The 20007-nt window shown below is 45.6% G+C and overlaps 1 protein-coding gene across 4 annotated transcripts in view; it reads right to left on the minus strand.

Annotated features, from left to right (window-relative positions):
- The window catches only part of SLC45A4 (solute carrier family 45 member 4), a 60971-nt gene that overhangs the window by 21560 nt on the left and 19404 nt on the right, over positions 1 to 20007 (minus strand). The window contains exons 2-4 of one of the 4 annotated variants that reach the window (XM_050708469.1): positions 18324 to 18550; positions 11414 to 11747; positions 11119 to 11338 (exon numbers count right to left, since the gene is read on the minus strand). In XM_050708469.1, the coding sequence (XP_050564426.1) occupies positions 11119 to 11338; positions 11414 to 11416 (223 nt within the window). In that variant the 5' untranslated portion in view covers positions 11417 to 11747; positions 18324 to 18550. Of the gene's footprint in view, positions 1 to 11118; positions 11748 to 18323; positions 18551 to 20007 lie in introns of all 4 variants that reach the window. The other 3 variants (XM_050708470.1, XM_050708468.1, XM_035561689.2) reach the window with 3 other exon arrangements.

Below are 20007 nucleotides of genomic sequence, written 5' to 3' on the forward strand. Positions count from 1 at the left end.
TGTTAACTCCGAAATCTCTGTGCCACCCAGGGACGCCCCCTAATAATCTGGTTAATGATTAAGAGCAATTTTTCAACCACGTCTGGCTGGCTTAACGGGGTCCTGCCGGCCACGGGGCTGCTGGTAGCGGGGTGGGGGCAGCCCAGCAGCTGCTCCATGGGGTTTTGGCCTAGGGGAAGCCTTGGCTGCCCTTCTGCATTGCTCTTACTCAGCCTGATGGGAGGCAGAAGCACGATTAACAACAACGAGCCACGGTAAGGTGAAGAGCGCGGCCAGGACATCCCAAATCCTGTGCGTGTGCATTAAATAGGGCAAGTGAGCAAAAACCAGCTTGCCTTTGCACATTGAGGAAAACCAGCCTGGTTTTTAGGCTACACGCTTGGAAAAGGGTGACTCAGGAAGGCGGCTTTTGGCCTGACACCCCCCTGAGCACCCGGCCAGGCAGTTCTCTCCGAATTTCAGCTGGGACCGCGTTCGCGTGGTCCTCCTACGGGCCTCAAGCAGCGGGGGCAGCTCCTTCGGTCACTGCCCTAGAGCTAAGGAAACACGAGAGCTAACAAACGTTACAGGTATCTTGCTTAACCTTTGCATTCTGGCAGCTGTTCTTCCAGCCTCCTGCCCTTTCTGAAGTCCTCGGGACTCCCTTTAAGTTATTTCACGTTTTAAAAACGCCGCCGAATCGGGCGTATCGATAAACGCCCCGGCTTCTTCTCCTTCGTTACAGATTGAGGAAGAAAAAAACAGAGAGGAGTCTGGAAAAGAACCCACGCTAAGCTCCTCCAGAGGAGCTACATTCCTCTACGCCGCTGCCTTTATTGAGGTTAATTCCTCGTGTAGCCGTATTGAGGGAAAGAGAAATCCCATTAGTGCTCTGCCCGTTGGCTTCAGCAAGCGAGCCGCAGGTTTCGGGCCGGAGGGATGGTTTCTCCCTGAGTCAGAGCATCGCTGCGGGAGCACACCGCCGTTCCCCGGCTGTTTTCACGAGCTCTAGACAAACCAAGGCTGCTAACAGGGCTGTCACACGGAGCATTTTAATCAAGTCACCTTTTTTTTTTTTCCCCCCAAAAAGAAGCGGGATCGCCCCCCTCTCTAGGTATTCATCACACCGACTGCCTGCCTTTTGGGTAGGGGGCTAGAGAAAGCCATCCTCCCAGAAAAAAAGTGAGGGGGGCCGACGGCAAAGACAGCGCTGGTGTTTATACAGCCTGCCTCAGACTTTCCGAAATGCCTTCTCCTATAAACTTGCATGTTTTGGCTTGAACATTAACACAACCGAAACGCACTCTGCACACGTACCAGAGAGATTTAAATGCATAGCTGCGTTCACGTCCAAGCCTTCCAAACTATAGCTACAAAAAAAAGATCTCCATCTCAGGATTTTCAGCTCCAAGGGCCGTAGCTTGAAGCTGAAGACAGGAAATTTGGGTAACTGGAGCAGAACGAGAGCCCCAGCTCCCCGCCAGATAAACCTGCTCGCTGCGGCTCCGAAATTCTGAGCTTTTCCAAAATTATTCTGCCTGCATTCCTGTACGAAGGACAACGAGATCCACGGAGGCACTTTTCACCAAATAACTGAGACTGATGGCTTGGGACAAAATGTAGTGACCCAGGACGAAAAGTCTTCGTACTGCAGACTTTAATTCTTTTTTTTTTTTTACACGCAACCATTTTTTGCACGTTACGTTTCAATCAGTGCGGCTATGCGTGGGATGACAGATCCACCCGTAAAAACGATTCCTCCGAAGTTAAACAACTCTCCACGAAGGCACCAAACATTTCCTTTCCCAACGTGCAAGAATTAGGCCCCAGCAGGGCTAAAGCAGAGCAGAGCTCATTTCCAAACTGCGACGCACGTTTCTATCAGGCTGGGAGAAGCTGTTGCACCTTACATCACTGGGCTCACGAGCTTTTTGCCGTCGTTTGAACCGATGAATGCGACACGTCCGAGTCACGGGGGTACCCACCAACACAGCATCATGTAGTCCTGAACCATGGAAACCCGACTCATTTTTTAGGATTGAATTCAGAAATCCTTTCGTACCTTACAAAGCTGTTCCAAGCCCCCTTCCCGGGAAGGTTCCAGCTTAAAAACCTTTGAAAATTTATTTCTGCTACATCAGCACAGAAAAATAACCTTCCTCTTCACTTACCTCCTCAGCCTCTGGACCTCTGAACCGCTGGAGCCCTGGCGCAGGAGTTTTAAGCCATGATTTTCAGCACCTCAGTGAAGCAGGGAGCAGTTATTAAAGCACTCTTAATTAAATCACAGAAGAAGAGCCAACCTCAGCTTTTTAACTGATTACATCTTATTCTCCTCTGCCCCAAATATCTTTAAAGCTCCCCCATGCACTTCTTCAGCTGCACTGATATGAGGAATATATCCCCTAAGTGGTCCCCTAACCCCTTTAAACAAACATTTTTTTTTCTCCTAAAGAGGCAGGTACGGTGCAGAACAACTACAGAGGTGATAAACTGACACCACAAGCCTATTTTTGTCACGTTCCACGGAAAAAAGAACTCAAGGGGAAAAGCAGGAGCAGAGCCCAGTGCATCTGCTCTTCATTTGTGTTCCTACCTTGAAACAAAATACAAGATCAGATGTTTTCGAGGCTGCAGGGGCAGCCCATCGCTACAGAATTTGCCTAATCCGTACCAGAGCAGGATAAACAACCATTTTAAAGTCACCTGATGCAGCCCGTGTCAGGCAGCAGGTATGCCTGTAATGACTCTTCCCTGCCAGAAAATGCCTGGCTTGGCGAGCCGCGACGCCTGGCTTCCCAAATCAGGCAAGGAAAACACAGCGGATCCCGCAACGACCCGTCCATGCCCCTAAAAATCATTTGTCCGAGTACCGGGGGCGTTTTGTTGCCTTTAGGTTCCTCCTAGAGCATCCACGTTTAACCCTAACTTTAAAACGTCTAATTTAACATGAATTTTCTGGCCAACTACGTAAGCTCTGAAGTGCGTGGACTTCATCTCCACTCTGCAAAGAAATAAAAAAGTTTCTGGAAGTGGCCAGATACAACATTTATAGGAGGTACTGAACACCTCGTATAACATTTACAGGAGGTATTGAACACCTCCAGACCGGGAGCTCAGTTAAAGCCAGCAGGATATTTTTGGAATTTGCAGATTATCCTGGCTGGGGGGGTGCTGGGCTCCGTTCTGATAGACTGAATTTTTGAAAGACCATTGTTTACAGGGCAGGACAAGTGATAAAAGGAGGAAATTCACGTTTCCAAACAGCCCATACACAAGAACACGCAGAAAATGGTCCAGCTCGGTTTATCACTTGTGCCAGAGAGGCCAGAAATCGGGATCCAGAGCAGGGCAGAAAGCCAGGTCTGAGGTGATCCCAACAGAAGGCGTACAAAATTCAGCAGCAGATTGAAAGCAACCTTACTTTGAGACGCTTGCCAAAGATGAAGGTGATGCTGAGGATTGAACCAGACAGCCGTAGGGCCTGATCCTGCCCACGGATCTGGGTGCAGCTCCTGCTCTCCAGGTCGGCACTGCGTAGGGAAATGCAGCCTTGCTTGGGAAGGGGATTAGAAGCTCCTCGAGCCCAACCTGCAAACCATTTCTGAAGATTCAATGTGAGCAGGGACAGGCGAGAGAGATGCTACAGCGATACCACAGCCATTTACAAGACCTCACCTTCAGACTTCATACGGGAATATGATTATAGAAGGACAGGAGCTATCGGGGGTTTCTCCAAGCCCACGGGAATAAAAGCCGTGACTTGATTTTTCCGTGTTTAATTAAACGGACTCGTTTTCAATCTCAGCACCAAACAATCAGCAGCTCCAAACCTCTCCAATAATTTCTTGCAGAATAGCCTGCAGGAAGCATATCTGAACCCTTCTCAACTGTTGTTTGGTTAAAAAAGGCCGATTAAAAGGGAGTCCCAGAGGGTGCATCGCGGCAGAAATGCTGTTGCAACAAGCACACAGGAGACTCGGAGCAGAATAGAGGCTTAAGGGGTTGCAGCTTTGACAATCCTCTTGCAGCGAGCTTTATTAAAGCATTCCGTGATTTGGCAGCGGCCCGCTGACATTCTTTTCATTTCAAAAGCGGCCTTAATTTTATTTCCTTGAAAAGTAAGCCTCCTGTTCGTTAAGGAGTACGCAGCCTTTCCCCTTTCCCTACCCTGTTTCACAACCCACGTTGAACAGAAGCCCCTCGATTTGAGGTTTAAGAGCGAGGTGCGCCAACCTCGGATCTGCACCGCCACCACCCCATCCAAAGAGTCAAAAGGTTTCTTTCCAAGTAAAAAACAGGCAATTGCCTGCCTTAAATAAAGAGCCCAGAAGCACTATCGTGTGACCACTGCAAAGTTACCTCTAAGTCACAAGTGAGGGCCAAATTCAGGCTCTGGACAGAGAGGCAAGGCTCAGGTCCTGCTGTGAAAGCCATTCCTGTGTGCACTGCACATGTATTTGAGGCTTCCCCCAACGTCTTGAGGTGCATTTGGACAGAAGTATGAAAAGCTGAGGGCTTTGGCAAATTTGGCCGACAGCAGACGTGGGTGGAAGGCGGGCTAAGACGAAGGGCTGAGGCAGTGAGGGTAAAACCACTTGATTTTAGCGCACATCTGACCTGCACCAACACGATGGGTGGCAGGGAAGAACTCCCAACGACCCAACGCAGGAGAGAAGTAGGAAGCACAGGGACAAAAGACTGAAAGAAAACTGAATTTCACCCAGTATTTTCTAATTAACCCCCCCAAAATTCTGCTTACATTTCAGTATAGTCCCACAACCTGCTGAGTTTTCGTGGTGGCGTTAGCTGGTCCTTATCTCTGCTGCTTTGCTGGACCTGCTGGAAGCAGGAGAGGTTTGGGAAAGGACAACACAGCTGTCAAAGTCCTCGTACATCATTCCAGAAAGTTTAACCTCTCTTAAACCTTGGCTAGTCAAGATAAAAAAAAAAAAAAAGCCAGTGTGCTGAACAGGAAAGATTTAGAAGCAGTTACAGGAGGGAAGAAATATCCATTCCCTTCTTCAGGGGTGATCGTTTTTGGAGGCCTTGAGCCCTTCCCACAACACACAGCCTAAAGTGTCAGGAAAAAAAATGGATTTGAAAAACAGAAATGGCAACAAAATTGAGAACTGCTTTTAAATCTCCATCCTCTCATGAGAGCTGACAGCGTGCATTGTCGTGCAATTTGCTTTGTCTTGCACGTTGTGATTTCTCTATCTGCCCGCAGTTCTCGCATCTGTTTCTTGCATGTGCTATATGGTTACTCGCACTACCCTCAGCCCTCAAGCTGCTCAAAAGGAAAACTTCCGAGGAGTCAAAGTGTTCTCATCTTGGAGAATTGCATCTTTTTGTTCTTTTAACAGTGCCTTAAATGAATCCCTAACCAAACCTTCTCCTAAAGACTAAGTGTTCAAGAACTGTGCAGCCGCGGTTTCCAAGCCAAGAGGTGTTTTATGTAAGAGAAAAGTGATATATGATATGAAAGCCTCATTGACTTGATTTTTGGTTTAAAGTACAGTAAAATTAGTATTACACAACGCCTTAGCAGACATAAAATTAGTCAATAACTAACAAATGATGGGTGGGAGGTTTTATAGCGCAGTTAGCCTCAAAGGCACAACATTTGCTGTTTTATCCTTTCCACCGCTTGAGATCCGAATTCAAACTTTATGTGGTCTTAAAGACAGTATCTTCAAAGCTACCAAGGCTGGAAAGTGTATTCAATTAAGCCTTTACTGGCCTAAGTCTTCTGGAGCCACTGTAAATTCAATTCTTGCCCTGAGGTCAGCTGTGGTACAGTCCCCCAGGTCAGCTCTCAAGCCATTAACTCTTCCAAGGCGGAACTCGGATCCTGCAATTCGCTCTCAGCACCAAATGCAACTGCGCCCAGGAGCCCAGATGCAGCTGGAATTTAGAAAAAAATTAACTTGGAGAGTCAAAGGGCAACCTGGACAGTTTCTTCCTGGTAAGGCAAGGTAAGGTAAATGGTGAGACACAGATTCATGGACAGTTGTACGTATGTATATCCTTTACACCCTTAAAATAATTCTCTGGCAGAGGAGAGACAAGCTGAAATAAATAGCCAGGGCTGCTTTTATGTTGAAGAGGCTCCTCCATCTGCGAGGTTTTCCAGCCAGTCAGCCTTTTTTCACTTGAATTATAGGCAGCCTCTAAAAGCTCATCCAATCCCTTTGTTTCCCTCTCCCCCACCAGGTCTTTAAGGTTTTTAGATTGCCTTTGATCTCAGGCTTAGCCGTGGAAGACTATCCCCTTCCACGCTGCATTGAGTCAGCAATTGATAACTTTAATTCCTTTGAAGAACCATACCTACAGGCTAACTTATCTTTAACATTTCATGCTTGGTTGCTAAATACGTCTCCATAATCTCCTCTTTACCTACACGCATTCTTCTCAGACAGGTATCAACGCTGAATTTCAAGGGGGAGACCAGCTACTTCATGCTAAAAGTTCACCCCAGAATATTAAATCTGCTTAGGACAGACACTTCTCGGCTACCACGTTGAGATTTCTCAGGATCAGCAATTTCTATTATTGCTTAACACACTTTTCCCTTCCTGGCAAGCCCACGTGAACTCCATTTCAAGACCCTTTGAGCACGGCCTGCTAAGCTTTGGGCTGATAAAGCACTTAGTCATAAGAGCCGAGAAGGAAATTTCGCTGAGAACCGACAGCCCAAAGCCCCAAACAGCTGTCCCACATGTGTGAGACAGCAGCAACGACAGTATTCTGCTGGTGTGAGAGCACATAATGAGAGAAATTATTGCTTTTCCAAAGCAAACCAACCTATTGTGTTCTGCTCTGCTTAGCTCAGCCTTTCTTTGTATCAGAATCTATTAATTAGCACCGAAATACTCCGTTTCCAGAAATACTATTCCCTCGTGGTCCTGCCTGAAAAGACACATGGTCAGGGTTAAGATTAAAACCAACTGCTTCAATATTTAATGCCGGACCAGCTACCGTTTACTCCAAGAGCCCATTAACTCTCCAGCACAACGAATGCCATCACAGACGGGCACCCACGTGAAATACGTAAAAATCAGTACCAGACCTGATGCACTTCAGTGACTCCTTCTACAAAACCACTCATTTGATGTACTCCTTAGGAGAAAAACTGTAAAATACTTTTTAACAGAGAAACAGCCCTAGATGTAAGTGGCGTTGTAAAGGTAAGCAAGGCATGTTTGTGTTTTTCCGTATGTAAATGCACATTGTTTCTTCCTAAAGCACTGGTGTAATCTCCTTAATAATTTATGCAGGGGAATGAGGAACAGCTCTGGTGCTGACAGCCACTTCTCTGCCTATGAACTATTCATAAAACACTCAACAGCACTGGAAAGAGCCTTTGAAGCAACAGGAAAGGTCTGGCGAAGCTTTCATTGCATTAAATATAAAATTTAACCTCTACGTTTGCGTCACCGCTATTCATTTGCTGCACGGCAAATCCTCCTGAAGGTAGGAGCCACCCCAAGCCCCAGAACACAGATTTCTCCAAGTTTTTATGCCAGGCCAGTCCTTACCTTCTCCTCACCTTTATTCACAACAAATCCCTTGCAAAACCATTTCCCAACCGCATCCAAATTTTCCACGAACCATTATGAACTGGCAGTAGATTTGGAGATTTAATCCTTAGAAGCCAGGTTACTACATGACAGTCTATTTTCTTCCCTCATTAACAATAGCGGGGATTTTAATTCCCTCTCACGGATGACAGCATTATGGACCAGATGTTTCAGAAGACAAAACCTCCTCGTGCTCTTACGGAATTTATAATATGGAAATGTCGCAGAGGAAGCAAACAGTAGCTGGTATAAGTCAGGGCTAATGCAGAGAATATCCTAAATTGTAACACAAAATCTTTCAACTCCTCCAAAACCACCTTGGACTGACCCGTACAACTATACCCGGTGCGCTGAAGGAGCTGCCACTTGCTTTTTTGTGAAGTTTTAACACTGGTTGGGAGAACTGCTGCCTCAACGGGCCTCCAAAAAAAGGTTAACGAAGGTTTTTAGAGGTTAAAACTTACAGAAGGGCCACCTGTTATCATTTCATCTGGAGTCGGCCTGCCAGTTCTCCTACCGGGCGTAGTTTTGTGTCCTCCAAATTATCCTCAACAAGTTACCTGCTTAATTTTGAACTCTTGAGCTGCAGATAGCAGGGAATCAAAGAACACGTTAGAATAAAAAAAACCTGGGAGATGCATTTGTCTTGTTCCTGTTGCTAAGCTACTAAAACCCGTTTATGACAAGACTGCCACCAATTTGTAGCTGCGTTTCTGAAAAGGCAACGTAACATCAATCTAAGCACAGCAATAAAGACGAAGATTAAAGTCACAAATCTGAACGTATTTTGGCAGGCGTACAGCATTCAGGGGCTTCCAGAGCTTTCGAATTCACAGTATCCTTCGAGTCGAGCAGCTCCCACCTCTACCTTTAGCTCTTTTGTAAGGAATTGAGAACTTGTTGGAATTTAAACACGCTGACAATCCAACCAGGGCTGAACTGGAAAGGGACTACGCCAAGGGAGCACCTCCTTCAGCTGCTGAAGTCTCAGGGTGGTTAGGACAGGTGGTTGATCGGCCAGATGGTAGCTCCACCTCTGGTTTAGGGTACACAAACAGGGAAGTCAAATATCTGCAAGCACAAAGCGTCTAACACCATGCTAACATGTCTAAGGTTTTAACCATGGCATCAGATAAGAATCTCAGAGTGTTTCGGGGAGCAAAGGTTTTCTTTGAGATGAGGAACGCGAGTACAAACCAGAAAGCTTCAGATTTAACGTACAGCTGTAAGGAGGAGTCTGCCTTGCACAGCCAAAAGGCTTCTGGTTTTTTGGGTTACTTTGAGCGATTTTGTTTTCTTTTAGTTGGTTGCATCGCCACGCTTCTCCAGCTGCCACCTCTCGGAAAGTTTCTCAAGCCAAACGGATCTCAGGGAGCAAAGAACCGAGCGCTGCTTTCACCAGAACAAGAAGCAGAGGGAATATTACGGCAGTCAAACAGCTCCGTGCAGCCCCCTCCACCGAGGCAGAAACAGAGCTCGCGTTGAGGCAGACAGATGTTGGGGTTGATAAAGGTAAACAGAAGCATGTAAGAGGTAATTACAAAACAGGAGATAAGTCACCCGTGAATAACTTAACCCTTCAGTGCATCCAACGATGTTTAGTGCTCTGCTAAGAGAACACGAGCATTTCAGTTCATTCCCAAAATGCTCACATTTATAACCAGCTACCTCCACTTCTCATCTATACAGCACTCAACACCATCACTGCATCCCCATTTGCCAGCTTTTCTAGACATTAGAGCTCTTTTCTTCCTTCCCCTTCCCCCAAATCCCAATGTTCTGGTGATCACTGGGGTTAGGGAAGGAAGAGAAGAGAGATTTTTCAATTATCTGGAGGAAACAGATCTGCTAGAAGAGCTCGCAAAAGAACTGTAAACCAGGAGAGTGATCAGTAATTAAGAGGATGGTTTGTTTATACTGTCTGACCTTAATCGTTTGGGAAGGTAAAGGCAGCTCAGCCAGCTATACATTTAAACATCCAAGTGCCAGCACAAGCAAGAAAAAAAAGTAGAGGTCACTTACAAAACTGGGGGTCTCCTCCATGCAGAGCAGGATGCAAGTATTTTGTAGTCACGGCAGACAGTAACTAAACCTAGGCTCCTGATACAATTTAAATATTTTGAATCTGTGAATCTTGACTTATCCAAAGCCCCAAAATCCTGAAAGAAGTTACAGCCATTATAAATATTCCTAGATGAACTTTGCATGTGTTTTATTCAGCCAGTCGGGTTGAGCAGAAAGCTCCTATTCAGAGGAGCTGAATATATTTATAGCATGTATAATGTATATCAATAATACGGTATAATACTTTTATAATCTATTTTAACTATGTCAATAATATAACCAAAGAGGAGGATGAGCTCTGAGAATGAACATTTTCAGGAAAGCCTGGAGGAGGAATAACCCCTAAGGATCTCTCACGGCTCTTGTACTGGTTATTGACCCATCTGTTAATACAAAGTAAACCCACCAGTAATTTCATCTGAAAACACATTTTTATAACTGCAAGGAGGAAGGGATTTGTACATTGCATGCTCGCACATTCAATCTCTGATGCTCTTTGGTCATCTCAAATAAAATACAAATGCTTCATCTCAAATGCTAACCTTGATTTTTTTAAACAACGTTGAAAAACATTCATTGAGCAGTATTTAGGGACTTGGCTGGGTGCTTCTGTTTGGCCACAACCGAGCGTGCTGTAAGGCACGGCTGCTTGTATAAGCCAAAGCAAACATTAGCAAAGATGTCACACGCCTATATTGCATACACATTTACACGGTGTGCACACACGATTGATTTATTCACGTGGAGCCACGCTCGCTGCAGTGTCTCCATTCACTTTCATGGAATATTTTCTGGTATCTGACAGAGAACATGATTTTCTGAATTTGATAAGGTAATACCAGATATCGTTTATACTGCAAGCAGATTATCGGACACCTAACTATAGTACTCACCACAGAATTTACCATAACCTACTCCTATTCCAATTCCCTTTTCTCCCTCATTTTTTCTAAAGCTATTTGTATCATGGCTTATCCATAGCAGTTGTGTAGTTAATTATAAACAAAGCACATTAACCATATAACACAACACTCACTAGTGGTTTGAAATGAATGTAACATTGCATTAATAGTCGGAAAAGCTAAATTAAACATCTAGTTATTCTGAAGTACTGTCACCTGAAGCATTTCTGAAAAAGCTTCACTGCAGTCCTTTATAGCCTGAAGTTTCTGGTGTCAAGGAAACCTACCTTTTAACGCAGAATTTTGGAAGCTTTTGAGGGTGCCAGTTTTACACATGAACTCAAAACTTATACCAGGTTAAACTTTTATGGAGCAAAGCAGTATCAGACAAGGTGAATGCAGACAGAAAATCCTCCCCACTTAAACATGGCCACACAACTCAATCTGTGGCACAGCCAAGAATGAAAAAAAACATAACCCTTTTCCTACCATCTGCATTTTTAAGTTATCAGCTCCCACTCCCTTTTTCCTCTGACTTCACAGAGAATTTAGGTATAAAGTTTTGCTGAAGAGAAACGAGACTCACTTACCGATTTGTAACAAAACAGGCGTTACCAAAGCCGTCTCCATGGCGTAACAAAATTCCCTGCCAAACATGACTGCACCATGCATCACCCACAGGCGGATCGGTATCCGGTCTATGGACCCTTCACTAATGGTCTCCTCTCTGCTTTCATTCTCCTTGGTTTCTGGTTTCTGAAGCTGTGCCACAGGTAGGTCTTGAACTTGCATAGATTCCGAGTCAGCATTCTGGGGAGCCATTTTCATTACCATAAAAATATATATATATATATATCTTTGTTATATCTATATAAATAATACTACCATAACTCCACAAACAAGTCAGGGTGTCTTCTCTTTCAGCTTCTGTTCCTCAGGCAAGTAAACGCTTATATTCCTCTTGTACAAACAGGAATCTTGCAACTTCTTGTACAGATACGAGACATCAAGGACGAAAAGCTATTTGGTAGGAATTTCAACATATGGCTTGCTGGTTTACTGAGAGTTAGAGTTAAAAATCCATAATTGCCATTCAGTTAATACCAGTTTCATAATTATTATTGAAGAAGTGCTGAAGTTGTTATTCTTGCTACAGAGAGGTGGAAAGGCGACACAAAGAGGTGCTCCACTGTTAATCCCCATCGAGTGGCTGATTAATCTGCAACAAAAAGCAAGCATTTAAAAATTTCAATAGCATTTTTTCAGGATATTGTGTCCCCCCCCCTTTAACCATATACCCTATTTCCTGCTTAATGCTTTCCATTGTCCCTGCCTCCTGTAGGGTCTTTTATTCCACGATCCCTCCTACCCCTGGACTTGCCAGTGAAATGCAGTTGTTCCTCACGTTAAACGATGCTTATCTGAGCTCCTAAATTCATCCAGTTTGTGGTCCTAGACGAAGCCACCGAAGAATACATACCGGTGTCTGAGACCCTCAGCACAGCCAGCACCAGACTAACAGATGCTGGGAAATTTAAGGCAGGTTCCACCTCAGAAACAGCGTGGGATATTCCAGCACTATGCCAGGAAGGTGATTCATAGGCTGCCATTTACTCACAGACAGCCCAGGTCGGACTTTTGGAAGTTGCCAGCTACTTTGCAGGAACATCTGAGAGCCCACAGCTCCTCTGGACTTCCCTAACACCAGCAAATCGATTGCACGGCCTGGCAGAGAAGTTCATCACCGTGTAAATTCAGGCCGGTTTAGACTGAAGATATTCCTCAAGCCAACACAAGCAGAAATAAGCTATCAGGCACGTAACTTTGAAGACCGGCATTTAAATATTTAAACTTTTAACGAGATCTATATGGCATGCACAACCATCTTCACTTTCTGCGCACACCTGAGCATTTCAGTCTCTTATCCTATGAGACTAGCGAATTAATTAAGAAATAATGGTGCAATATACGTTGTTGGTGCACTGTACATTATTCGTGAAATATATCCCAGCCAGGTAAGACAGGCTTCTCCTGTCCTTCCCCTTCCTTTGTGCCTTACATACAGCACCACATCAACCAAATGTTCACTTGGGAGAACGAAAAAGCATTTCAGAAGGAGCCTTATCCCAGGACAAAACCTCTAGGGGTATGGTTCCACGCTGCCAGACCCCAACAAGTACCCAGCCCTTCCAGTTGCGGCTACAAACCTCTTTGCGGGCTCTAGTGTAAATCAGACCATTAGGCACCGAACCTAAAAGTCAGCCCTAAGAAGGAGATGACACGTCTGGGGTTTAAAGCAGCACAGCAGCAACTCTGCTTCCACGTGACCCCAACACACTGTTCTACACGTGCAGCAAGGGAACATCTTCTTCAGTGCTTCTCTTCTTCCAGCCAGAAGCATCTTTTTTTTTTTGGTCTGGGTTTTGTCTCGTCCCAGACTTCCCCAAATTACTTGAAGTCTCAGTTTTGGTCACCTCAGTAACAACTCACTCCTATAATTTCCTTTTGAGCTAGTCAAATCATGTGAGAGAAGTTAAAATAACTAAGTGCTAGAGGTTATTTTACCTAAGTTTTAAGTTCCAATGTTTTAATCTACAAGTAATAAATAGTTCACAACAAAAAGGTCTCAAGAAAGCATTTCTGCACCCATTCGGTACGAAAAAGAGGAGCTGAGATGCAGTGCCCAGGGTCACTGAATCATGGCAAACACAGGAACTTGTTCAAGTTCTTCGTAAGCTCCGTGTTTCCGTGAAGCGTTTTCTTTCCATCACTGTTTGGATTTGCTACGTTCTGCGTGTGGCAGAGTTCATTTGCCCACTAAATAGCAGCGTGTTGAACTCGCAGCAGGAAGGGAAGGGATGGGATTCTCTTACCTTGCTCTAGCGCCTGAGGTTTCAGCTCGCTGCTCGAATAGCGATTAGTTTATCACAAATACAAAATCAAGCACTGCGTAATAAAAAAACCAACAACACACCAAACAGCACCGCCACCAAAACACAACCACAGAACACACACACGCTTATCGTAACAGAAGGCCTGGGTGAATAAAACCTAGAGAGTACAGGTTCCGGGGCAGGAGCGATTATTTTAATTACAGTAATAAAACGCTTAATTGCTGGCAGGCAGGCAAAATTGCATGCAGTAGAATTTAATAAGTTTACATATCAGCTCTTACTACTTGGAAATCTCTCAGAACAAGCACGTCGTGTTACAGGCTAAGGTCACTGATAACGCTCCTGCACTAGATGGCTTTAAAGCCCAGAGCTTTCTCTTAGGCTCAACGTCCCCATGCGTCCCCGTCCGGGAGGGATTTGACTCAGTTTCCCCCCAACACCTCTTTTACCAGGTAGTTGCAGGGCAGGAAGGCAGTTCATCACACCAGAACATTTTATACGATGCACTGGGGCTGCCTGAATACGCAAGCAGGCTGACAGCGGGCTGGGAGCATTTGTCACCGGGATGGATAAAGAGGGAGGACAAAAGAGGAGGTCTGAGATTTAGGCTCTTAAGGGAGGGCTGGAGAAGCTCTGCTCGAAGCAGGAGACGATGGGGAGCGATCGGGTAATTTAAGAGACAGGAATAATGGATGATGGGTGGAGGCAGACTTTGAAGCTGTAATTGACACAGATAAAAAGAGCAGTAGATTTTAAGCACGCCAGAAAAAGCGGTCGCAGTCTTCAAGTGCAGTAGCGGGAGGCACAATGGACGGGTTTTATCTGAAGTAACACAGAATTGCTGGTCCATTACGCCAATTTTGTGGTGAGTGTAACGCTCGTCTCCCTGCGGCACTTTCATCTGACTCCAAGCGCACGTCTAGCACACGAGCTGGAGGGCAACAGCCTCTCCGGAAGGTCTTCCAGTCCTTTTGTAAGCCCTGGAGGCTGTGTTCAGACTCATCTTACAGGCAGATTCTTTTCCCAAGCTCATTTTGAATTTGGCAAGTTCGAACGGCGGCGTTCTTCCTTATCAAAAAGGCAGGCAAATTCATTTACCTGCTGGAAGTAAATATTACAGAAGCTTTTACGTAGCAAAGAACTCCAAATCTAAATTAAATGGCGTCTAAAGAGGAGTTGGATTAAAATAGTAAAGAGGGCACACTTCCATGTGTGTATCTAGCACAAATATTTTTGTGTTTTCACCTTTGTTGGCCAGTAAAGCCAAAATTTAATTGACAACATAGTTTTGACTGTAGTTTTGAAGATCAATGGGAATTTGTAACACAGCAAACTCCCTTTCCTCCTGAGGTTGAAAGGCTTCATTTTAGAAAGAAAGAAACAGTCCTGGGATATTTTCCTTTCTAAAAATAATAAAAAAAGGTTAAAAATAAAGAGAAACGATGAACTAGGCTTACCTTTTACCTATCATTCAAGCAGTGCAGGTACATCAGGGCACGCAGCACCCAAAGTAACTTAAAAATGTGTGTTAGGAAGACGAGACCACGTACCCCATCTGCCACGCGCTCTCAGTGTACTTTCCCTAACGCTTTAAAAGGCGTTTTCATGACTCACAAAGAGTAAGAAAGTAGAACAAAGCGTCTCGGCCTGACAAAGGGGTTAATGTCGGGCACTGTACAGAGGCGGGGTACGAGCAGAAGCTTAAATGCAGAAATATGCACACTTGTAAAGCGAAAAAGGAGATTTGATGACACCAGCTCTTCTTCAACCTGACTGCATGCTTTACTTTGACCTCCGGCCCTACTGCACATGGTACAAACAAGAAAGGGGAGGTTAACATCCCAATGAATCAGGCAACTCCGAGAACTAACCTGCGAGCAAAATTTTACAAAAGCTGCTCAGATCTCTTCTAATCTGTTAAATCTGTACTCTCTCCCATCCAGGCATGAGTCGTAGCACGACGAGGCGAGGCACAGAACAGCACGTTACGAGCTTGACAAGGCGATCCCACCGTAATCCCGTGCCTCAAATAGGTCCTGCTCGCAGGCGGGTGAATCATCGAGGAAAATTACTGCCTTCTCTTGGGTTTCCAAAGAAGAGGAATAGTTATACGGGCCTTACTTGTGGCCCACGCAGTTCCGTGGTTTTGTTTTCTCGAATGACCACTAAGACAGGAGAAGCACGCTAGGTAATTACGCAACGCCTCGGGCAAATGACTTCTCTCACATTTCCCAGCGTTGCTGAGGACTCAGAGGTCGACCAGCAGTGTTTTCACATCCGTGACACCATCGTCTGGAGATCAGGTGATGGGCACTACACCCATCGGTCCCAGAATAGAGCATAAACGGGGGTTAACAGCAGTCCTGCCCGAATCTTTTAAGACTGAACTATTTTTAACACGTTTCCAGATATCTCTTGCTTACAAGGAACAGGAATGTACTGTTCTACGAGCAACGAGATATTCTGAGCCAGTGCCAAAGCCTGTGACCTTAATTAAGCTACGATGCACGCAGCACATTTCAGGTGATCGCACACACACTTTATTAAGCAGCAATAAACCTTGGCCAGTAGATGCAGGTAAGTGGACACCACGAGAAAACTGAAGTTGTGTGCGCTAGTTACAGAGTCCTGAAGTCCTTAAGGGAAAAAGAAGCATGGCCTAAGAAAAATTCGAATGGGCACACTGAAAAGGATGGAAAATATTATAGTGTTCTGTGCAAACACTGTAATGTCTGAAGGAATAAGCTGGGGGATGAGCCGAGGCAAACAACCCACTGCTCATCCTCGCCTTCCAAGTGCCTTGCAATAACTTCAGCCACTGATCTCTCTCCGAGACCTGCCTCTTCCCTTATCCCTACTTGCCTTCCCATGTAAGCACGCAGGCTGATCAAAGCCTCCTCGTGTCGTTTGACAAATGGTAGCGAAGAGCTGCATTTTGCTACCCAGGACTTGTTTGCAGTACATGCCCTGTCTCAAACAAAGACTGCAGTTTACGAAGTTTCATCTTCTTGACGCTGGAACAAAGGATGAAGAGATGCCTTGAGCCACCCCTGCTTACCTATGCCCCTGTCTTTCCATTGTTCATCGGTAACTTCCCAGGGAAAATAGTTAAAAATCAGTTATTAGAAAATTTAATTAGGTTGTAATGTTTCTGGCCACAGCTGTCATTGAATCACTAGCAGATCCTAACGTAACATTGTGCATGACACCGAGTAAAGCAAGAACAACAAAAAAACCAAGGTAAGCATATTTCACAAAATATCCAAGTGTTTGACTCAAAAAAGAGCCCAGAAGCTGCCAGTCTAACACGAGAAGCCTTCCTTCCTTCCAGGATCTTGCACGTTACCCTCTTTCACTTCTTCAAGGAGCACACCCCATGGACACACGCACTGCTAGCCACACTAATCAACCTGGGAATTATGTTAGGCTAGCAAGCCTCTGATTGCCCAGTCATCCCATTTACTTGTCAAGTTGGTTTATGCTCAAGTTTCTAGTAACCTGGCCATCTCCTGAAAAGTTATCTCGAATGATTTAAGTACAGCTTTAATGTTAGCACTGGAAAGAAAGGCGTTCTGAGTGCATCTGGCTTTTCCTCAGACTAAATAAACGTTTGGCTGAACACTTCCACCTCTGTGCTGGAGACAAACATCATTTATTATTCCTTCTCTGATTAAATGCAAAAAGGAGACTCGGTTCTGCTTCAGCATTTGACCGGCTTGCAGGATGATGCATTGTTTGGGCCTGTGCCTTTTTAAAGAGGAGAATGGCGGTTGTCCAAGGAAACTGCTGGCATTTGGAGCTCCAGTCCCCTACCACACCAGCAGAGCGGTAGCGCGGTGCTGTGAAAGGGCAGCTACCAAAGGCCCTCCCTCATCCTTCTGCAACCACGGCTATGCCACCTCACACGGACTTACTGCTTCTCAGAACATCAAAAACGGTTCCAGGAGAGGGATCCAGACGATTTCGTACCGAAACAGGTGGCTCCCTCACCAGCCCTGTGTTCTATGGATCTGCCACAGGCCTGGTAGCCACCCCTGGGGTAGCAGCTGCTGAAAGCAGACGGCGACTTCCCCGCAGCACGAACCTGAGCGCAGCTTCACATTTACCAGCAATCCGTTCTGCTGGGACAGCCAGCTTCACTAGCAAGGGAACTTTGGCTTTGCAATCTGCTGCTCTTGAAGGCATACATAAAATACACAGCCAGCCTCTCACACTGCTTATGCTATAGGTTTCTCAATCACTTCGAGTTAGCATAAACAAGTACTTCCTCTAAAAGCAGCACTCTGTTCTTCCTTTTCTTCCTTACTCCCACCCCTTCCTGCACAACCCCACGAGCATTTATGAAGCTGGTCTAGGTTAAAAACCAACCTGACAAAAGCACAGCCAGAAAGATCAACGTATCTTTAACAAAGTCAGGTCGGTATTACTTGGCTGCGTGGCTCAGGTTGGTTTTACCTGGCTGCGTGGCTCCACACCAACACATCAGGGGATGGGAGCGATAGGAACAGCTAGAAGTAACAATTTGGGTTGTTCCCACCCAAACCCAGTGTGAAACTGCAGCTCCCAGGGTGCAAAGAAGCTGTCAGCAGATCCCGGCAGCAGCAAGGTCAAAAAGCAGACTCACCTGCTCAGCTCCACGCTCCTCCTCCTCGGAAGGAGGATCTTCAGCCGCCAGCGCCGGCATTTATTCTGCCTCGCAGCACTTGAGAGGTGCAAGGCAGAATGCCACTCGCTTAGCCAACAGGCAGCTATTTTCTGCCCGGGTGTTTTGTGGCTCTGTTGCTAATTATTAGCAGCTGTTTATAGTAACAGAACTGGCCACAGGGGAAGTTTCTCTGGCCCATGCCAAGGCTCGAGTGTTCGGCCGCGGTAGGAGGATGAAAAGCAGCTAGAAAACGTACCTGAATTTCTGACCCTGCTGGACAAACGCACTCAAGAGCTCTGCTGGAGTTGTGCAAGGGGGCTGGATCCTTCCATCGTCCTGCGCTGCTCCTTCGCAAACGTTTACAAGCAAAAATCCTGCACCCTTCTAGAAGCACCAGCGCGTAACCGAGTCACGAGGCCTTCGGTTCAAAAAGGCAGCAATTACAGCCCCGTGGCTGATTAAATTCCCATTAGGACTCCTCACCTAGTTAAATGCAAACACAGAAGGGTTTTCAGGCGCTGCTTTCTAAAAACAGAACTGCGCTAACCCTAACAGGAGGGGAAGGCTGGGCTCGTTCACCAATTTTTTTTTAACGCAGTTACACCACATGTTACTTAACAGCCCCGTATGTGAGCAACATTTCTCCTGACACCGAAAGTCAACCTCTGATTTTACATTAAACAGGACTAACCTGTTCCGAATCGCGAAAAGCCTGCCAAAGGAAAAAGGTTAAGGCTAACTGGGTGCAATAAAGAACCGCGTTTGACATGTCCTAACATTTAATCCATCAGGCAGGTAATCAGAGGCATCGAATCCAAACAGCGTAAACCGGCTTGTTTTACAAGGAGATCGTGCCTGAGCAACCCTACAGCTGACACCGAGAGGAGACTGGGATGAGATCTGGAACAAGTTTGTGTTGAGAACTGAGACTGGGATAAGAAAAGGAAAAAGGGAAAGGGAAAGGGAAAGGGAAAGGGAAAGGGAAAGGGAAAGGGAAAGGGAAAGGGAAAGGGAAAGGGAAAGGGAAAGGGAAAGGGAAAGGGAAAGGGAAAGGGAAAGGGAAAGGGAAAGGGAAAGGGAAAGGGAAAGGGGAAAGGGGAAAGGGGAAAGGGGAAAGGGGAAAGGGGAAAGGGGAAAGGGGAAAGGGGAAAGGGGAAAGGGGAAAGGGAAAGGGAAAGGGAAAGGGAAAGGGAAAGGGAAAGGGAAAGGGAAAGGGAAAGGGAAAGGGAAAGGGAAAGGGAAAGGGAAAGGGAAAGGGAAAGGGAAAGGGAAAGGGAAAGGGAAAGGGAAAGGGAAAGGGAAAGGGAAAGGGAAAGGGGAAAGGGAAAGAGAAAGGGAAAGGGAAAGGGAAAGGGGAAAGGGAAAGGGGAAAGGGGAAAGGGGAAAGGGGAAAGGAGAGGTGAAAATGGAAAAAGAAGAGAAAAATTAAAAGGAAAAATAAAAAGAAAAAAGGAGAAAGGGAAAAAAGGAGAAAAGGAGACAAGGAAAAAAGGAGAAAAGGAAAAAGGCCGTAACTTTTGGAAAATACACTTATCTAGGGAAAGCAAAGGGTTCTGGCAGCTCTCCCAATTTCGAGGCCATACTCTGACATCCCCGACTCCCCCAAGAAACCCAGATGAAATAAGAGCAAAAGTGTGTGTGGCTTCATCTTGAAAGGGTTCAGGATTAATTATTGCACCCTTTCCTTGGTATGTATACAAAATGCCAGAAATTATTAAAACCTGACCTAAACGAGTGCCCGACTCCAGCCCTGCCGGTAGTAAACCTAAAAAACGAAGGGAAGCACGGCTTTTTATGAAGTTGCTGAACCAATTCTGGGAAGCCATCTTTTCAAAAAGGATCCAGAATTTAATGCGAGACAGACTTTATTCGGTGGATTGGATATTATACTGCTCCCTGAAGGCACAGCCTGTTACTAATATTAGATCAGATTACATTGT

This window comes from Cygnus atratus, chromosome 2 (assembly GCF_013377495.2).
Source record: "Cygnus atratus isolate AKBS03 ecotype Queensland, Australia chromosome 2, CAtr_DNAZoo_HiC_assembly, whole genome shotgun sequence".
Classification (NCBI taxonomy): Eukaryota; Metazoa; Chordata; class Aves; order Anseriformes; family Anatidae; genus Cygnus; species Cygnus atratus.